This window comes from Cetorhinus maximus, chromosome 22 (assembly GCF_964194155.1).
Source record: "Cetorhinus maximus chromosome 22, sCetMax3.hap1.1, whole genome shotgun sequence".
Classification (NCBI taxonomy): domain Eukaryota; kingdom Metazoa; phylum Chordata; class Chondrichthyes; order Lamniformes; family Cetorhinidae; genus Cetorhinus; species Cetorhinus maximus.
The window spans coordinates 8,091,336-8,111,367 of record NC_135900.1 but is presented as its reverse complement, the minus strand read 5'-3'; the positions used below and the strand labels follow the sequence as shown (position 1 = coordinate 8,111,367).

General features: G+C 44.6%; 1 protein-coding gene across 1 annotated transcript in view; it reads left to right on the top strand.

The window, feature by feature from the left end:
* The window catches only part of glipr1a (GLI pathogenesis-related 1a), a 67,186-nt gene that overhangs the window by 25,282 nt on the left and 21,872 nt on the right, over window positions 1–20,032 (top strand). The window contains exon 3 of the mRNA XM_078568558.1: window positions 15,914–16,029. Within this exon, the coding sequence (XP_078424684.1) occupies window positions 15,914–16,029 (116 nt within the window). The remainder of the gene's footprint in view (window positions 1–15,913; window positions 16,030–20,032) is intronic.

The following is a 20,032-nucleotide window of genomic DNA, read 5'->3' as shown; positions in this document are numbered from 1 at the left end:
TACCTTAGGTGATACACACTGCTGCTACTGTGCGTCAGTGGTGGTGGGAGTGAATGTGGTGCTTGTTTAGAGGGCATTTAAGGGTCACCCACATTGCTGTGGGTCTGGAGTCACATGTAGGCTAGACAAGGTAAGGATGGCAGATTTCCTTCCCTAAAGGACATAAGCAAACCAGATGGGTTTTTACAACAATGGGCAATGGTTTCATGGTTATCATTAGACTTTTAGTTCCAGAATTCTTTCATTGAATTCAAATTCCACCATCTGCTGAGGTGGGATTCGAACCCAGGCCCCCACAGCATTACCCTGGGTTGCTGGATTACCAACCCAGTGACAATACTACTACACCACCACCTCCCCTTCTGGTCAGTGGTAACACCCAGGATGTTGATGGGGGGGATTCAGCGATAGTAATGCCATTGAACATCAAGGGGCGATGGTTAGATTCTCTCTTGTTGGAGATGGTCATTGCCTGGCACTTGTGTGGCACAAATGTTACTTGCCACTTGTCAGCCCAAGCCTGGATGTTGTCCAGGTGTTGCTGCATTTGGGCATGGACTGCTTCAGTATCTGAGGAGTCATGAATGGTGCTGAACATTGTGCAATCATCAGCGAACATCCCCACTTCTGACCTTATGATGGAAGGAAAGTCATTGATGAAGCAACTGAAGATGATTGGGCCTAGGACACTATCCTGAGGAACTCCTGCAGTGATGCCCTGGAGCTGAGATGACTGACCTCCAACAACCACAACCATCTTCCTTTGTACTAAGTAAGACTCTAACTGTCTAAGTGGAGAGTTTTCCCCCTGACTCTCATTGGTTTCAATTTTGCTAGGACTCCTTGATACCACACTCAGTCAAATGCGGCCTTGATGCCAAGGGCAGTCATTCTCACCTCACCTTGGGAGTTGATCTTTTTTGTCCATGTTCGAATCAAGGCTGTAATAAGGTCAGGAGCTGGCAGAACCCAAACTGGGCATCACTGAGCAGATTATTGCTAAGTAAGTGCAGCTTGGTAGCACTGTTCATGACCTCTTCCATTACTTTACTGATGATCTAGTGTAGACTGATGGGGTGGTAATTGGCCGGGTTGGATTTGTCCTTTTTGTGTACAGCACGTACCTGGGCAATTTTCCACATAGCCAGGTAGATGTCAGTGTTGTAGCTGTACTGGAACAGCATAGCTCGGGGCGCAGCAAGTTCTGGAGCACAAGTCTTCAGTACTATTGCCTGAATATTGTTAGGGCCCATAGCCTTTGCAGTATCCAGGGCCTTCAGCCATTTTTTGATATCACGTGGAGTGAATCGAATTGGCTGAAGTCTGGCATCTGTGATGCTGGGGACCTCTGGAGGAGGCCGAGATGGATCGTCCACTCGGCACTTCTGGCTGAAGATTGCAGCAAATGCTTCAGCCTTACCTTTTGTACTGATATGCTGGGCTCCCCCATCATTGAGGATGGGGATATTTGTGGATCCTCCTTCTCCAGTGAGTTGTTTAATTGTCCACCACCATTCACGACTGGATATGGCAGGACTGCAGAGTTTAGGTATGATCCGTTGGTTGAGGGACTGCGTAGCTCTATCACTTACTGCTTATGCTGTTTGGCACGCAAGTAGTCCTGTGTTATAGTTTCACCAGGTTGATACCTCATTTTTAGGTATACCTGGTGCTGCTCCTGGCATGCCCTCCTGAACCCTTCATTGAACCAGGGTTGATCCCCTGGCTTGATGGTAATGGTAGAGTGGGGGATATGCTGGGCCATGAGGTTACAGATTGTGTTCGAGTACAATTCTGCTGCTGCTGATGGTCCACTGCGCCTCATGGATGCCCAGCCTTGAGTTGCTGGATCTCTTTGAAATCTATCCCATTTTGCACTGTGGTAGTGCCACATAACATGATGGAGGGTATCCTTAATGTGAAGACGGGACTGTGCAGTGGTCACTCCTACTGATGCTGTCATGGACAGATGCATCTGTGGCAGGCAGGTTGGTGAGGATGAGGTCAAGTATGTTCTTCCCTCTTGTTGGTTCCCTCACTACCCGCTGCAGACCCAGTCTAGCAGCTATGTCAATTAGGACTCGGCCAGCTGGGTCATGAGTGGTGCTACTGAGCCACTCTTGGTGATGGACATTGACGTCCCCCACCCAGGGTACATCCTGCGTCCTTGCCACCCTCAGTGCTTCCTCCAAGTGGCGTTGAACATGGAGGAGCACTGATTCATCAGCTGAAGGAGGGCGGTACATGGTAATCAGCAGGAGGTTTCCCTTCCCATGTTTGACCTGATGCCATGAAACTTCATGGGTTCCGGAGTCGATGCTGAGGTCTCCCAGGGCAACGCCCTCCTGACTGTATACCACTATGCCGCCACATCTGCTGGGCCTGTCCTGCTGGTGGGACAGGACATACCCAGGGATGGTGATGGTATTGTCTGGGACATTATCTGTAAGATATGATTCCGTGAGGATGACTTTGACAGGCTGCAGCTTGACTAGCCTGTGAGACAGCTCTCCCAATTTTGGGACTAACCCCCAGGTTTTAGTAAGGAGGACTTTGCAGGGTCGACAGGGCTGAGTTTGCCATTGTCGTCCCTGGTGCCTAGGTTGATGCCGAGTGGTCCACCAGGTTTCATTCCTTGGCATTAAATTGGTTAACAAATATGTGTTATCCGTACAGCATTTAATTTCTTTATGTTCATTAACTGTTATCTAGGCACCTTCAAGATCATTGTGTACTAATCCTCACCAATAAATTCTGAGATTTTGTGAGGGTTTTGAAACTACATAAATTGGTTCCTTCTTGAATTTGAGGGGAAAAAATCTTGAAATTTTAATTTTATTTCAATCCTAAACATCTGTTGCATCCTTTACATATGAAATTTCAGATACAGAAGCAGCAGTTAAGCCTAACACTGTTCCTTATGCATGATCAAACCCAGCTGGTATCTCCTCCTCATATCCTTCATTTTGAAAAATGTATCTAACTAATTGATCTCCTGTGGCATTATACACTGAGAATTAATAGCATGTGCTGTTTTCAGGTGAAGCAAGGTTAGAAGGCATGCGATCTGAAATTAGCCCCTACTCTGCCCTTTATTAAATATAAATTGCACTTTTGTAATGGAAACAACCTGCATAATTGCACTTTTTTTTAAACCAGCAACAATGATACAATGTCTTTACAGGAGTGGGCGTAATTACAATGTGACAAGTTTTATTTACATCAGTTTCATTATAAATGCGGGCATAAAAGCTTACCATAAGTAAGATGACAGGAACTCTATGTAACTTAAAGTTTTAACATATTGATATATTGTCGCTTTGATCTATTTACATTTTCAGTAGTTTTTACCAGTACATGTCCTAAAATTCATCTTAGTCTTTTGGGAGGATTGTGGGTGTTTGTTTCTGTTTCTCCTCTTTGATGCTTCCTTTTTTTCTCTTTTATGCTCTTTTTAACTCATTTTGCTTCTCTGTGTTTCCTTTTGGAAATGTGGCATGGTGTAATAGAGAAAGGAGCCACCAACAGCTGCTGCCGCATTTAGAGTGGATTGCAGAGAAAATGGACCCATGTTGATGCAAAGTTGACATAAAAGTGAAACAGAAATGTGACAATAGGGAATAAAGCTTTGCACTCAGATGTAAGACTTGCAAGGTAATACATAGGTATATGTGGTGGGTGATGAATTTTGGCAACAGTCTTGGTTTACTACAATGTAACTGAGCAGAATTCTTTTGGTACTGCAGAGTCCTCCTGTCTTTTTCACAATAGCCCTTTAATTCTTTGCATACTATCTTCCTTCTTTCCTGTATTTCTGAGATGGCTTCTCCTATGATCTGTCCCATGTCCTCTGGGACTTTACTACCTCCAGGTGCCTGTTCAGACTCCATTACACTCACCTGTGGCATTTCAACTGTGTGAGCCGCAGGGAGAACCTGCTTGCAAGCTTTGGAACTTTGCTTGTGCCTATTTAAATTTTAAAAAAGGTAACTGCTAAGCACATTTCTGATGCATTTCTGTCAATGATTGCTGTTTTAATTTCAGCAATTCTTGCTCTTGGTTCTCTCTCGGCCAGATAAATTCTGGTTGGCTTTGACTCCATCTTTTGGATTCTTGCAGAAGTTTCCTCAACCCTTTAAGTCTCTACAGAATTTCCTGGTGGCCTTGTCTCCACATGTTGGATTCTTGCAGAAGTTTCCATAATTTTGAATTTCTACAGAATTTTGCTTCTTAACCTTTCCAGTATCTACAGCCTCTGCAGACTTTTCTGGAACCTCGGGATAATACCTTACATTCCGATAGGTCATTACCCAGCAACAAATCTACACCTTGCATGGGCAAGCTTCGAACCAACAACTGTTACTATTCCTGTAATGAGCTTACTCTGCAGGTATATCTTGAATAAGGAAACCTCCAAACATTCACTGGTAAGTCCCTTTACCAGCACTCTGACATCCACTCTGCTTTCGGGCAGTAAATCTCCATCTCCTGCCATAAGCAAAGTCTGTGTGTAATTTCAATCATAAAAAAGGATAAACATTGATTGCAGAATACCCAAAATGTAATTGCAACAAACACCCACTCCCCATCCACACAAGACACACGCAAACACAAGAAACGATGATTATGAAGAAAAAGGCATCATGCACCTGATACCTTTAAGAAGAGTTCAAAAGTCATTATTAGGCTATTTCATCAAGATAGACTTAGAAGTCATGCAGCCTGAAAATTCCCCTTTGGTTCTCTGAAGGAAAAATGAAGGTTGGAGGTTTCTGGTGATTAATTCACAATGGTATTCCAAGCAATAGCAGGTTTCTGGCCTTTCCAACCGAAGCTGTGATCAGTACCGTGTTGTAAAAATTGTAATCCGCATGTGATAAGAAAAGCTCCACTTCTCTGCCTAAGGTGGCTTTTTTGAGGCAGGGAAGAGATGTCTTCTCCCTGAGGTCCCCACCCCAGACTGTCTTCTCTGGGTTGTTATTAGAAGAATAAGATATTTGCTATCTCAAGCCAGTTTCTGTCATTTGACCATAGAAATTTGAAATTTGCTGACACCAAATCTGAGGCAACAATTGTATCCGAGTATCTTTAAACATCTAGACAATAGTAACTGTTAATTCTACAAGTGATCAGTTGCATCCTGATGTTTCTTCAATGGCAGGTTCAAAAAGGTCATTTACATTTTAATGACTCTCCAGAGTCCAGCCACTGACTACAGAATCCACAAAAGAAGTCAGCTGATCCCTCCGAATTCCATTTTGTCAGGGTAAATTGTCCACATTCTGTGCTCCTTTTTATAAAGTAAAAATACCCATCGTCTTCATCTGTTCACGGGCATGTGATGCAAACACGACAATGGGACATGAAGTTTTTGTGATTTGTTCCTATTAGTTTTCTAACTTTTTGTAGACTAGATTTGGTATTTATAGATATAATGTTAGAATGGATGTTTTTTAAAAATATTTTGAGGAATATTTTGTTATTCCATGAAGAAGGCTGGGTGTCTGTGTGGGTGTGTGTGTGATTTAATTAAGCTGAGCAAAAGATTGATAGCAGTCAGGTTGTCTGGGGCTTTGGAAATATTAAAAGGATAGAGATGTTAAGTTGAGGTACAAGTAAATAGGTTAGATCTAACATTTGCATTTTTAGATAAGCTGAGAGTTGGTTTGGATTTCAAAGGGGAGTCAGAGGCACATTGGAAAATGTTCGCATCTTGCACGTGTTCAAAGGTAAACAAGTAGTGGAGATATGATATTTTATTGATCCAAAAGCAAAGACAAGATGGAAACATGAAAGATCTTATATTTGGAAGGGTTTGAGTTTCAAGGAGGTGAGAACAATGGAACGAAGATGAAAGGGAACAAAGGTATATTAAAGTTACTGTGAATACCTGTTAAGCTGGAGATGGCTGGAGCTGTTTGAGTTATTGAGATAGCTGGAGTGCTGGGCTGAAAGAGGATGCAGTTTGAATCACCTATCTAGCCAAGCCAAAAATGTCCTGGGCTGCAGCAAGCAGTTTTATTCTGAAGTGGATTCCACCGCAGAGTGGAAGAGGGTAAAGGTCATGTGGTACAGCTTTATTGAAGCTACAGCGGTGTGATTTGTTAAATATTACTGGATTTTTTCTCATAGCTAACATCTATAAGGGAGTGTTGCCTGGAAGGTGTTTACTTGTGGGTTTGACCAAGTGAAGAGTTTTGGGAGAATGTTTTGTAAGACTAGCCTTAATTGTGTAACTGTAATCTTGTGTACTTCAGTTTTTTTTATTTTTGTGAAAAAAAACTTTTACTTTTAATTTTTACAATCCCAAAAGTGTTAATGGACCTCTTACTGCTGAGATCGGTATATCGTTTTCTTGGTTTCAGAATACAAAAAAATGGTTACGGCCTGTAAGCCAAGTTTCCCTCTGGGATTTGGTTTGTGTGGCAATTAACACTGGCTGTGGTCATAACAAATTTGCAGGATTATTAAAATTTCTTGATTGGGTTGGAGTTTGTCAATCCAAGCGATATGAGTATGAGAAGATGCTGAACGGTTAGACTGCAGTATGGCTCAAATTTCCGGGAATGGAAAATGTATCTATGGAGTATTTGAAATCTCTGACTAAAATTCAGTTGAAGGAATTAGCATAGAAAGTGCAGGTAGCGAGAAAAGCAGAATTTCGTAAAGCTGATATGTTTAAAGTACTTACCCAGCATTTAAAGTTGGAGGAAGGGGTTTCTGAAACCAGTGTGTCACAGCTGAGGTAGTAAGACGTAAGTTGCAAATGAAGCAAATTGATACCGAAAGAGATAGAGAAAGACAAAAGCTGGGGAGGCGATGGCATTGTGATATTGTAATAGTAATCCAAAGGCCCAGGGTAATGTTCTGGGGACCTGGATTCAAATCCCACCAGAGCATATGGTAGAATTTGAATTCAATAAAAATCTGGAATTAAAAGTCTAATGATGATCATGAAACTAATGTCGATTGTTGCAAAAACCCATCTGGTTTACTAATGTCCTTTAGGGAAGGAACTATGCTGTCCTTACCTGGTCTGGCCTATGTGTGATTCCAGGCCCACAGCAATGTGCTTGACTCTTAACTGCCCTCTGAACAAGGGCAATTAGGGATGGGCAATAAATGCTAACCTAGCCAGTGATGCCCACATCCAATGAGTAAAAAAAAATTGGAAGAGAAAAAGAAAATAAAAAAACTAGAGTTAAGAAGAGAAGAAAAGAAAATGATAGATTAATAGAACTAGAAATAAAAAAAACTTCAATGGGAAAGAGAGGAGCAGGGAAAGGAAAAGAAAAGATTGCAAGAGATAGAAATGTGAAGGTTTGAACTTGAACTTCGGAGAGTGAAGTTAGCAATTGAGGAAAGAGATAGGGAGCTTCAGAGAGAGGAAGAAGCCAGACAGTATGAATTGTCTAAAGTGAAACTTAGAAGGAAGGAAGAAAGGAGAGAGAGTGATTCAGATGGTGATTTTGATTACTTGGAGGGATTTGATTTAACTAAAAATCCACAGAGTGCCTAAATTTACAGATGGAGCTGAAAGATATTTCACCTAATTTGAAAAGATAGCTGTGAAATTGTATTTCAAGACAAGACATGCTTGGATTATCATGCTACAAAGTGTTTTTTCAGGTCCAGCAATGAATGTGTATGCATGCTTATCAGAGGAGCAGTCTGTTTACAAAACAGTAAAGAAGGCAATATGCTTATGAGCTTGTCCCTTAAGCTTACCAGCTGAAATTTAGGACTTCAAGGAAAAGACTTAATCAGATTTATGTAGAGCTTGCAAGAGGAAAAGAAATTATCTGGGATCAATAGTTCACGTCATTAAAGTAAGATAAGACTTTTGAAAATATAAGAGAGGTTATGATTATGGAAGAATTTACAAATAGCATTCCAGTAAACATTAAGACATATTTAGATGAGGGACAAGGCAAATAGGTCAGGGAAGCTGCTGTATTAATCAATGTGCATGATATTTCACACACACAGTTGAGTGTAGGAAACGGTAGGAAATCAGCAGGGAAGCTGGAGATTTAGAAAACCTACTGACGGTAAAAATGTTAGTAGTAAAGATCAAAATTAAGGACGCCAGTCTATTAAAGATGAAAGGTGGAAAGTAGAGTTGAAGGGAGGAAACTGATATGTTGCCATTGTAATAATTCGGGGCACACGAGATCAAGATGATGGAGGTTAAATGGGAAACGAATTATGATAATTGGAACGCAGAAAAGTTCTGGAAGTAAGAGTACTGTGGGCTCTGAGATCCAGAAGCAATAAAACCCAGTGTGTTTTGTACAAGTGGAGCAGGAAGAATCAGTGGTAGCTAGAGAAGTAGTAATGTGTTCACAACTTACCCAAGAGAGTTCTGAAGGGCAGGTTGCAGAGATGTTTAAAAATTTTATATGGAAAGGGAAAATATATCCATGTGTAAAGGGAAGAGTAGGAAAGGATTTCAAAATTTTAAGGGATATTGGGGCTATCCAATCCTTAATGTTATGGGATAGTGCTATCTGTTGTCCAGAAGGGTTATTGAAGGACAAAATATTAATTAAAGGAATCCATGGAGTCAAACCTATTTCATTGTGTAAGGTAAATTTAAAAAGTGTTTTGAAAACAGGAGAGGTGATTGTTGGGGTAGTGGAGAAATTGCCCATTGCAGGAGTTCAATTTATTTTAGGGAATGATATAGCTGGGTCAAAGATACTGACTATACCTACTGTAGTAGAGCAGCCTGTTGAGGCACAAGCAGCAGAAGTGTTACAGAAAGAGTATCCTGGATTGTTTCCAGATTGTGTGGTAATGAGATCACAGACACTCAAGTTTAAACAGGAAGAGGAGGAATCTAAAAGACGGGGGGAGGATACTGAAATTCAGTTGGCTCGATCAATCTTTGAAAAGATTAATTAGGAGGAGAAGAGTAAAGAGGATAAGGTTGAGGTGTTTAGTTGAGTGCAGTTAGTGGAATTACAGCAGGAGGATTCAGATTTGAAGTGATTATATCAGACAAGCTTACTCTGAAACAGAAGCAGAATGCATTCCAGAGTGTTATTACATTAAGAACAATGTACTATTGAGGAAATGGAGACCGCCTCATGTTCCGGCGGATGAGAAGTGGGCGGTAGTGCACAAAGTGGTGATGCCATCTGGGTACTGGAATGAAATTTTGAGAGTGGCTCATGAAATTCCAATGGCTGGAAATAGGAAAACTCAAGCTAAAACACAAAAATACTTCCATTGGCCTGGACTACATAAAGGGTAGAATTTTTCGCTGAGCGGGTGGGCGTGCGCCTGACAAGCTTGAGCATAAAATAGCGTGTGACATCAGTGTGCACTCGCGCGATATTTCGGTCAGCGGGCGGGTGCCAGAGTCACACCCGCCATTAATTAAGAGGCCAGTTAAGGCCATTAAAAAGGCAATTGATGCCGATTTTTCGTTGACCGTGCGATTTTGCGCTAGTTGCACAGGCAAAACGGGCAGGCAACCAGCCAGCAGTTTCAAAACCCTCATCCATGGGTGGGATAAAAAGAGTCAGCAGCATTGCCAGTGTGAGTAGTGAGGAGTTTGGTAGATAGTTTGCTGCTGGTGACTTATTGGTATTTGGCAGCTTCATCTCTATTTGGGGTTTCATTATTAGCATTTCCAGGCTTCGTTTCAGGACACCTTGGTGTCTCCAAGGACCCGGAGAATTCAGATCATGTGGACCCTTCCAGGTATCAGACAGCCTTCTGTTACCCTGGTAATGAGGCTTGTGGTCTCCGCTGGTGGCACCTCCTCTGAGGTGGAAGAGAGGGGCAGAAGGGAGAGGAGGCCAGGTGTCCCAATGTAGCTTTCAGGGGAGTGACATGTGGGAGGAGAGGCGCAGGCACAGGGCTAGCTGGCAGTCCGAGGCGCTAGGGGCTGTAGAAGATGCTACTTTCCTGCTGCCAAGGTCTATAAGTGGCGATGCAGCTACCTCAATATGTCTGAGGTGCAATGCAGGAGGAGGCTTCACCTCTCAAGGGAGACAGTGACCTCCATCAGATGATTGGGTCCGAGATCACCTCCAGCTGTGTGGGTGGTCACCCAATCTCATGGCTCTGAAGGTCACAGTGGCCCTCAACATCTATGCATCCGGCTCTTTCCAGGGGTCAGTGGGGGATCTGTATGGAGTCTTCCAATCAGTTGTCCATAGTTGTGTCAAGCTGGTGACAGAAGCTCTGTTCAGGCGACTATTGACTTTCATTAATTCCCGCATGGACAAGGCCAGCCAGGAAGAGTGAGCCAGAGGCTTTGCAGCGAGTGCTGGGTACCCCCGCATCCAGGATACAATTGACTGCACACATGTGGCCATAAAGGCCCCAGCGGGTCAGCTGGATCCTTCATCAACAGGAAGGGATTCCACTCCATGAACGTGCAGATAGTGTGTGACCACTGGGTGCGTATTCTACAAGTCTGTGCAAGGTACCCTGGCAGCTCTCATGACACGTACATCCTGAGACACTTCCCAGGTGCCGAGGCTCTTCAGTACTCCAACCCGACTGGATGGATGGCTGTTGAGTGACAAGGGCTATCCCTTGAAAAGGTGTCTTATGGCGCCTCCGCCACCCAAGAACAGAGGCAGAGCAGCGCTATAACAGGAGTCATGCCTCCATGAGGGCACTGGTGGAGAGGACCATAGGTCTTTTGAAGATCGGCTTCCGATGCCTGGACCATTCAGGGGGAGTACTACAATACCCCCCAGAGCAGGTGTCACTGATAGTAGTCGTATGCTGTGCTCTCCACAACCTGACACTGGCAAGAGGGGACCCAGTGGTGGAAGAGGATCTTGACCCAGTTTCACAGGCCCCAGATGATGAACCCAGTAGTGAGTCAGAAGAAGAGCACAGTGAGGAGCACACTGAGGGTGTGGAGGCAGAGGTCTGTAACCTCCTGGGAGACAGGGACGCCTTGATCCAATGCTCCTTCAAAAGGCTGCTAAATAAGCGCTACCACTTCATGCCAGGGCTGCTGCCTCCATCCCAGATGTCTACAATGACCCTTTCTTTTGACCCCAAAATCCACTCAGTGCCTGTGCAATAAAGTTTCAAGCCACCTACGTCCAACATTACATACTGGCATACCCTGTACCACATTAAATAAAAAAGGTGAGGCATAGTCAGGCCATTATGACAAAAGAAAATTTACCTCATTTTGACAGTCAAAACAAATCAACAGAACCTTCTCTGGTTTTCAACCCCAGACCAGTAAATATAAACAAAACTTGCACAACAGAAGATCACATGTGACCAGTCCCTCTTGTGCTCATGGTGCCTTAAACTTTTTTTTGCGAGTGCTACGTCTTGGTACTTCCCCCTCGTTGGCACCAGCATTGAAGACAGCCTGCTGGCTCTGTTGGCCTTGATGACCTTGGCAGTTGTCCTTTGGCCAATGGAGCCTGTGCTGGCCCCACCTGGGAGGGAGCAGCCAGTTCCACGTGTGGCATCTCCCCAGTCACTGCAACCTCATCAGATGCCATGGCAGAGGGGTGGAGCAGCTGCTGCCATCATCCAGAATGCCCTGAGAGGAGCCCGCAGAGATGACAGACAGCTCGTGCGCCAATGTGAGGTCACTCTGGACCTCTCTGCTCACCATTGATGGACGGGCCCCTAGCTGGGGTACTGGGTGCCTTATCCAACTCCCACATGAACACTGACCACCTGAGGTCATTGCCTGTGTGAGGGCTTACAGGTCTGAGCGCAACCCCAGGAACCCCTGATTCTGTTCTGGAGCTGCCTCTCCATGAGAGTCGCCACTGTCTCAATGGAGGAGGCAGTGCGCTCGGCCACGAGGGTCAACGCAGTGCTGAGGCTCTGCACGGACTCCTCCATAACGGAGACCATGGCACGCATACCCTCATGGATCTCCACCAGTTTCTTCCGCACATCTCACTGGAGCATCTGCCGCCTAACGGACGACTCCAGAGGTTCATCATCTGCCTTTGATTCAGCATTATCCTGGTCTCCAGCAGTCCTCTGACTGCCGGCGCCCTGGGCACTCTCTGCCTCCGCCTACACCTCAAATGAATGTGAAATGCGCTCACCACTGTGCACCGACATTCTAGCTGAAGTTCTAATGCCCATCAAGGTGCTGGTATCTGCATTGGTGCCTGGTTCAGAGAGCGGGTGTGACGCAGGTGCATCTGGAGCCTGGTGGTCCTCTGGCATCAGAGGTGGGTCTTCAGAGTCCTGCGATTGGGTGTGTGGTGACAAACTTAAGGGAGAACAACAACATGTTATTAGTTTAAGTCATCACACTGTCACTGTGCATACCAGGCACCCTGACCAGGTCTGCATCATGGTGCCACCGTCTTTCAGTGATCAAGGGGGAATCCAATTTTGAGGCTCCCATCAGTGATGAGACTACACAAGAATGTTTGCACCATCCAAATCTCTCACTTCTATGCACTGCACTCTTACTTTCGACTGACACCCCAGCCTCTCCGTGGCCGGTTGACCGAGGTGTGTAGCGCCACTCCAGCTCCAAGGCGTCCTGCTCATATCTGGTTAGGATTAGGTGGTTTGCGGGGCCTCTGCTGGTCTGCGACCTTTCAGTGTTGTTATGGGCTGTCTTCTCCTGAAAGGACAGAGGAGCATTGATTAGTCCACTCTCTACCTGCAGCGCCATTGCAGCCTGGCCAACCCCACATGATGAGCACCTTGGAGGGCACATCCGAGTCATGACCCTCAAGCTGCAAGGCACTCAGTCCAAGCAGCCAGGGTTGACCCCATTGGCCAGTTCCAGTGTCACTGACAGTTGGCACTCAGACTCTAACATCCCTGAGCTCCACAAGGGAATGGCTAGCCCTTAATACTTCAACACTGATCCATGCCAACACGGTACTCACACCTCCTGAGCGCAGCAGGCCGTTAAAACTCTTGCGGCACTGGACCCAGGTGTGCTGCACAACTTCATGACTGCTGAGCAGTGCTGCCACCTCCTCCCAAGCTCTTTTTGTAAGGTGTGGTGGCCTCCTCCTTCCATCCCTGGGGATAAGGGTGTAATTTCCTGGCAGCCACCTCCTCCAGGAGGACCACAGCACTCATCAGAAAACCAGGAGGCCGAGGACCCACCCAACCTGCCCCCCTGCCCGGCATCAGCAGCCACATTTGAATCCATAATTTATAATCTCCTGTTGACAACACCAAAGATGTCTTCATTGCTGGCAGCCTTCCAGTGCCTGACTGTGCCAGTTTTAAACCATATCCATTGGACCTGGCAGCCGACAGACCCCTCCCCCGCCCACCCCTTCCTGACCATTTGGGAGCTGCCGTTCACGCTCGGCGGGCCTTAATTGGCCCGCCAACGTGAAATCGCAATCGGGGGCCGATTACAGGTGGCGGCACCTTTCCCAGCCGTTCCCAGGCCCACCAATCACCCAACGAACTCAAAATTCTGCCCAAAGATGTAGTCAAATTCTGTCAAACATGTCACACATGTCAGGTGATAGGAAAGCCTCAGGCAGTAATTATCCTGCACCTTTAATTCCAGTTCCTTCATAGCACCCTCGCCTTTGAATCAGAGGGTTGTGGGTTCATGTCCCACTCCTGGAAACCAAGAACTGTGATTGTACTCAAAAGAGTTGCAATCTGTGACTGTTGATAACTCGAAAGAGTTTAATTCCAGTTCCAGCATTTGAGGAACCTTTTAATATGTCACAGTTGTTTAAGGAAATAATGAACATCTTAGGAATAAAGCAACTTAGGTCGTTATCCTATCATCCTGAATCACAAGGTGCCTTAGAAAGGTGGCATCAGACTTTAAAGACTATGATTAGAGCATATAGTCAAGACTATCCAAATGATTGGGATTGAGGGATTCCATTCTTGTTTGCTATTAGGGATGCCCCTAATGAGGCAACAGGGTTCAGTCCTTTCGCATTAATTTATGGTCATGAAGTAAGGGAACTGTTCAAACTGATTCAGGAGAAATTAGTGAATCAGAGTTCTGAAATAAATCTCCTGGATTATGTGACGAAATTCAGAGAGAGATTAAGTAAGACGTGAATTTGTTAGAAAATATTTTAAGTTTTCTCAACAAGTGATGAAGGCAAAGGCAGACAAAAGAGTAAAGGCTCGTCATTTTGTGGCTGGGAAAAAGAGTACTAGTATTGTTGCCAGTGTCAAGCAAACTGTTGAAGGCAAGGTTTAATGGACCTTACCAGATTGGAAGGAGACTGAGTGAAGTAAACTACGTAGTAACTATGCCAGATAGAAGGAAGAGACAGCGAGTGTGTCATGTAAATATGCTCAAAAAATACTTTGACAGAGAGGATAGACAAGAGCAGGTACTGGTAGTTGTAAGCAAAGAAACGGAGGTAGGAATTAAGCATTCTGAAGTTGATCTTCCTCTGATTAAATTGAACAATATGGAAGTGTTTAAGAGTTCAGATATAATGTTGGCTTATCTTCCAGAAAAGTATTGGAGTGATTTAAAAGAGCAATTGCAGTCACACAACCTTTTGTGGAAATAAACTGGGGGAAAACAGATTTAGTGGTGTATGATGTTGATGTGGGAAATTTAGAGTCAATAAGGCAGCACCCATGTAGATTAAATCCAGTAAGGTTAACTCAAGCGTGAAAAGAAATTGAATTTCTGCTTCAAAATGACATTATAGAGCCCAGTAACAGTAATTGGAGTTCACCTATTGTAATGGTGCCAAAACCGGATGGATCACAAAGACTATGGATTGATTACTGAAAAACGAATGTAGTAATGAAAGCAGATTCATATCCTATCCCACAATTGGAGGATTGCATCGATAAAGTGGGACAGTCAATGTTTATCACAAAAATTGACTTGTTGCGAGGATCTTAGCAAGTACCCTTATCGGAAGGGCAAAAGAGATATCAGCTTTCATGATGTCGGATGGTCTATATCAATGCAAAGTAATGCCTTTAGGTATGGAAAATGCACCAACAACATTTCAGAGACTAACAAAAAAGAGATTGAAGGTCTGAACAATTGTGCTGTTTATGTTGATGACTTAATAGTATTCAGCCAAACATGGGAGGAACATTTACAACATTTAAAGAAACTGATGGATTGCAAGAAGCCAATTTGATTGTGAATTTGGCTAAAAGTGAATTTGCTAAAGCACAAGTTGCATACTTAGGCCACATTGTTAGGCATGGTCAGGTGGCCCCACGAGATGCAAAAGTAAAAGCTATTGTGGAATTCCCAGTGCCTACAGCGAATGAAATCCCCAGCGATGAAAGGGAACAAAGGTATATTAGAGTTACTGTGGATAGCTGTTAAGCTGGAGATGGCTGGGGATAGCTGCAGCTGTTTGAACGGTTGAGATAGGTGGAGCGCTGTGCTGAAAGAGGATGCAGTTTGAATCACCTCTCCAGTCAAGCCAGAAATGTCTTGGGCTGTAGCAAGCAGTTTTATTCTGAAGTGGATTCCACCGCAGAGTGGAAGAGGGTAAAGGTCATGTGGTACAGCTTTATTGAAGCTACAGCAGTGTGATCTGTGTAATATTACTGGATTTTTTCTAATGGTTAACATCTATAAGGGAGTGTTGCCTGGAAGGTGTTTACTTGTGGGTTTGACCAAGTAGAGAGTTTTGGGGGGATGTTTTGTAAGACTAACTTTAATCGTATAACTGTAATCATGTGTGCTTAAGTTTTATTTTATTCTTGTCAATAAAACTTTTACTTTTAATTTTTAAAATCCCAAAAGTGTTACTGGACCTCTTACTGCTGAGATCGGTACGTCTTCTCAGTTTCAGAATATATAAAAAAAGGTTACGGCCGATAAGCCAAGTTTCCCTCTGGGATTTGGTTTGCGTAGCAATTAACATTGACCGTGGTCATAACATATAGTAGATCATAACTTTATTTATAAAGCATCAAAAACTATATCTAATATTAAATATTCTTTATTCTTTTCCAGTTAGCCTGGGCAAAAAGTTATAAAGTTGGCTGTGCAGTTTCTGATTGTCCCAGAGGAATTAAATCTTCAGGAATAAAAGGACCAGGTGTAAATTTTGTCTGTAATTATGCACCATCGTAAGTCTTCTAATTGTTTTGTCTTGAAATTGTACTTCTATTTTGATGAAGTGAGAGTGACTGCCCTTAAAATCAACCACACAGTAATCATGCATAAAGCCTCCCCACAGTCTTTCAGCTTGTTGGGACTGCACACACCTGGGTCCATTCTTGTGTATCTAATTGTTGCCAGAGAATCACCTGTAATGGCTTCTTGCTCCTGCACAATCCCCCAATGATCTCTTCAGGATCTCTTTTATTTTTCATTTATATGCTGCCCCAACATCATCCGAAAACATATCAGTTCCCTTATGTGTGCCGAGGGCACACACCTTTACCTTACCAGCACCTCTTGACTGCTCCAGTGTCTCTAAGTTGTTAGCTGTTTGCCCACCTTCCAGTAATGGCTGAGCAAGAATTTCCTCCAACTAGATATGGGGTATTCTGAAGCCATTGTCTTCAGTCCTTACTAGGAACTCTGTTCCCTAGCCACTAAACCCATCTCTTTTTCTTTCTCTTAAGCTGAACCAGACTATTCACAAACATGGTGTCATATTTGACTCCATGATGAGATTTTGGTCACATGTATGAAATCTAAAACTTTACACTTCTCTGTTAAATTTGATCTACCATGTGTGTATCCGCTTCACCGGTTGTCGATGTCCTCCTGAAGTCCACACTGGATGACAAAGTACTCGTTTATTACCGCAGCATTGTCCTCTGACTGCACAACAATGGCTCATTTTGGTCCCTAATTGACCCCACCCTTCCTTAAACTACTGTTTTACTATTTATTTATGAAAGACTTTTGGATTCCATCTTACATTCACTGCCATTCTGTTCTCACACTCTGTCTTGGAGCAGAAAGGCAGAATAGGATGTGTGGTCCAAATAAGCGTTCTTTGTACAAATGCATGGAACATAAGGACCAAAGTAAATAAATTGCAGGGACAATTGGAGGGCATGACATGATAGCAATTACTGAGATTTGAGGTGGAATTTTATGGGAATGGGCTGTCAGGGTCGGTGATGGGGGCCAACTGAGGCCCTTAAGTGATCACAAGGGGGTGGGGTCCCTCCCATTTAGGCACCCTGTGCCTAATGGGGGGCCCCACTCCCCGTGTATTCCCACCTCCACCCTCCCAAACTCACTCCTCCATTCCCTTTCCAAGGACTGCCAGATTTGCCCCAGTGGAACACCCCACACTCATCTTTGAATCCAGTCTCCATGGTTCCTCAGTGTTTCCCTGCTCCTAGTGACACTGCTGGGACTAGAGTGCTGCTGACCATCTGATCAGCTTCCCAGATGAGGGCAAAAGGCCTGCACCGAGCAAATAAAAAGCCCAATGGCCATAAAATTGGCTCGGAGCGACCCAGCCAAGAGAAGGCGGATTTGCCATTCACTTTTAAGATGGGGAGAGGGCGAAGGCACCCCCTTCCGGTAAAATCCAGCCCTTGACTGCCAGACGGTCAGGACTGAGAACTAAATATAAGGTCTACAGGAAAGATAAGGAAAATGGTAGAGGGGGAAGACCTAGTGATTAAGGACTCAATCATTTCAATGATAAGAGAGGATATAATGAGAGATAAGATAGCAATAGAAACTTTATGGATAGAGTTAAGAAATAGAAAAGGGTTTAAGACTAGTGACAGTTGTGTTTCAGCCCTTTGGTAGTAGCAGTATAACTGCAGAGATTAGGCATGCATGTAGCGAAGACAGTGTGGCTTTAATTTTCATATAGGTTGGTTAGGCAGACTAACACATGTTAGAAAGGTAGTGAATTTGAGCGTATCTAAGCTTGTTTTCTGCCACAATGTGTTCTAGAACCAACAAGGAAGCAAGCCATAGTAGCTTTAGTAATGAATAAATTATCCAGATTTAGTTAACAGTCCAACAGCATGGATCCAATAGCGATCATAATATAAAAACAAAAAACTACTGCAGATGCTGGAAATCCAAAACAAAAACAGAATTACCTGGAAAAACTCAGCAGGTCTGGCAGCATCGGCGGAGAAGAAAAGAGTTGACGTTTCGAGTCAGTGAGGACTCGAAACGTCAACTCTTTTCTTCTCCGCCGATGCTGCCAGACCTGCTGAGTTTTTCCAGGTAATTCTGTTTTGGTTAGCGATCATAATATGATCAAGTACGGAGTAGAGTTGAAAAGGGAAAAATCTGAAACCGTTTCTAAGGGGGATTTTCCAGTCCCATCAGCATAATGGCGGGCAGGTCCGGAAAATGTGGAGGAAGACGAAAAGTTTGTTTACCGCTGGCATAAAAACAGGACACAATTATCTGCTTCTGACTTTAATGGCAGCTTGGGTATCCCACCACACCATGTTGGGAATGGCATTTACATGGATTTAATTATCATGAATGCTCATTGTGAAGCTAGCTCGCCTGAATCACACCCCGTTCCTGATCAGAAGCCCACGCCGGTGTCTAATTAGGCCAGTGTGATTCATGATCAGATATAATTGACGTACACCTCCTGACCTGCACTTCACTCATGACTTCAAGGTACGTTTGCCTACTTTTCATTGCACTGTGCTCGCAGCTGCTCTGGCCCCGTGTTAGGCTGCGCAGGCAAGACCAGGGGTAACACAAGGGGGGTTCAAAACCAAGGCTCCATTCCAAAACCAGCAGTAAGGTGGGGGGGAGGGTAGAAGGGGCTGGAGGACAAAGGCTTGATTGGTGGGGCGGGCACGTCACTCAAGACTGAGGCAAAGGAGGGACTGGAAGGCAAAGGCTTGACTCTGTTGTGGGGGGCTATCAGAGCGAGACAGAGGCAAGGGAAGGGGCAGGAGGACAAAGACTTGAGTTGGAGGAAGACTGGGGAAGAATGCACACAGGCACATGACTGGGGAGGTGGGTGCGCACAGACACATTACTGGGGAGGGGTGGGGGGAAATGTACTTGGGGCTAGAATAGAAAGACAGTCCTGTGCAGAAGCACAAAAGCTATTCAGGGCAAGAATGGAAAGAAGTTCTATGCCAAAGCACACAATTTAGATGGCTGAGCATGGAAAGCTTCTCCTTTCCCCAGTCCAGGAAGGGATAGGGCATGTCAGTCCTGGGTCAGCCATGTCTAGCGTGGTGTGCGCAGGGCATGGCGACCCCCCCCTCACACGCATCGGTCCTGGGGATTTCTGGCTTCATATTGGGCCGCAGACGGCATAGTCACAGTCATGGGAGGCATCTACAGCCTATAGATGGGAAAGGGGCTTTGTAGGGGCGGGCACGCGATGGTCTCATGGTGGGGAAGATGGTTTCTGTGTGTTACAATGCAGTAGGCCTCAAGATGCAGGAGCCTCAAGATAGGGAGGGGTCAGGTCAACAAGGGGTATAGGGACATAAACATCAAAGGGTTCAGGGGGTAGGACAAGGATATCCACTACTGTGACAATGGGATCAAGGATTAGAGAGGGAGGAAGGAGAGTGCTTGGAGGGAGGGAAACCTGAGAACTATGTTCCTCCAGCACAATGGGAGGGATTTCCACAGTCACAGGAGGAAGGCCAATACTGGCCAGCACCACCATTTTCCAACCTAAATCTATGGTGCAGCTGAAAAAGAAAGCATGAGAAAAATCTGCAGGGTAGGGCTCCAAGGTCTTGTGGGAGGAGTTGACCACTGCACTTGTGGGCCAGTTGAAGAGACACCCTCCTAAATTCCTCATTTCCAAATGAAGAGGAAGGCACAGCTGAGACATGTTAGGAGCATTCCAAACTCAATGAGGGAATCTGAAACCTTAACTGTTATAGCGCTTTAATGCGAGAATAATTTCTCTTTGTCCCCCCTGTGTCCCACTCTTAGCAAATCTCGATTTTAAGAAAGCACCAACAAACAAGGGAGCCACAGGACAAAATGCAAATGGTTATCAGCCATAACACCTCTAAACCTTAGAGCTGGCAACCCCCAACCCCCCCCTAAAATACTCTCATTCCTTCACTGGTCATTTGGGCTACTGTTGTAAACCAAAGTATGCAGTCTCAGAGTGTCCTGCCTGAGGCTTCCAGCGCCTGACAG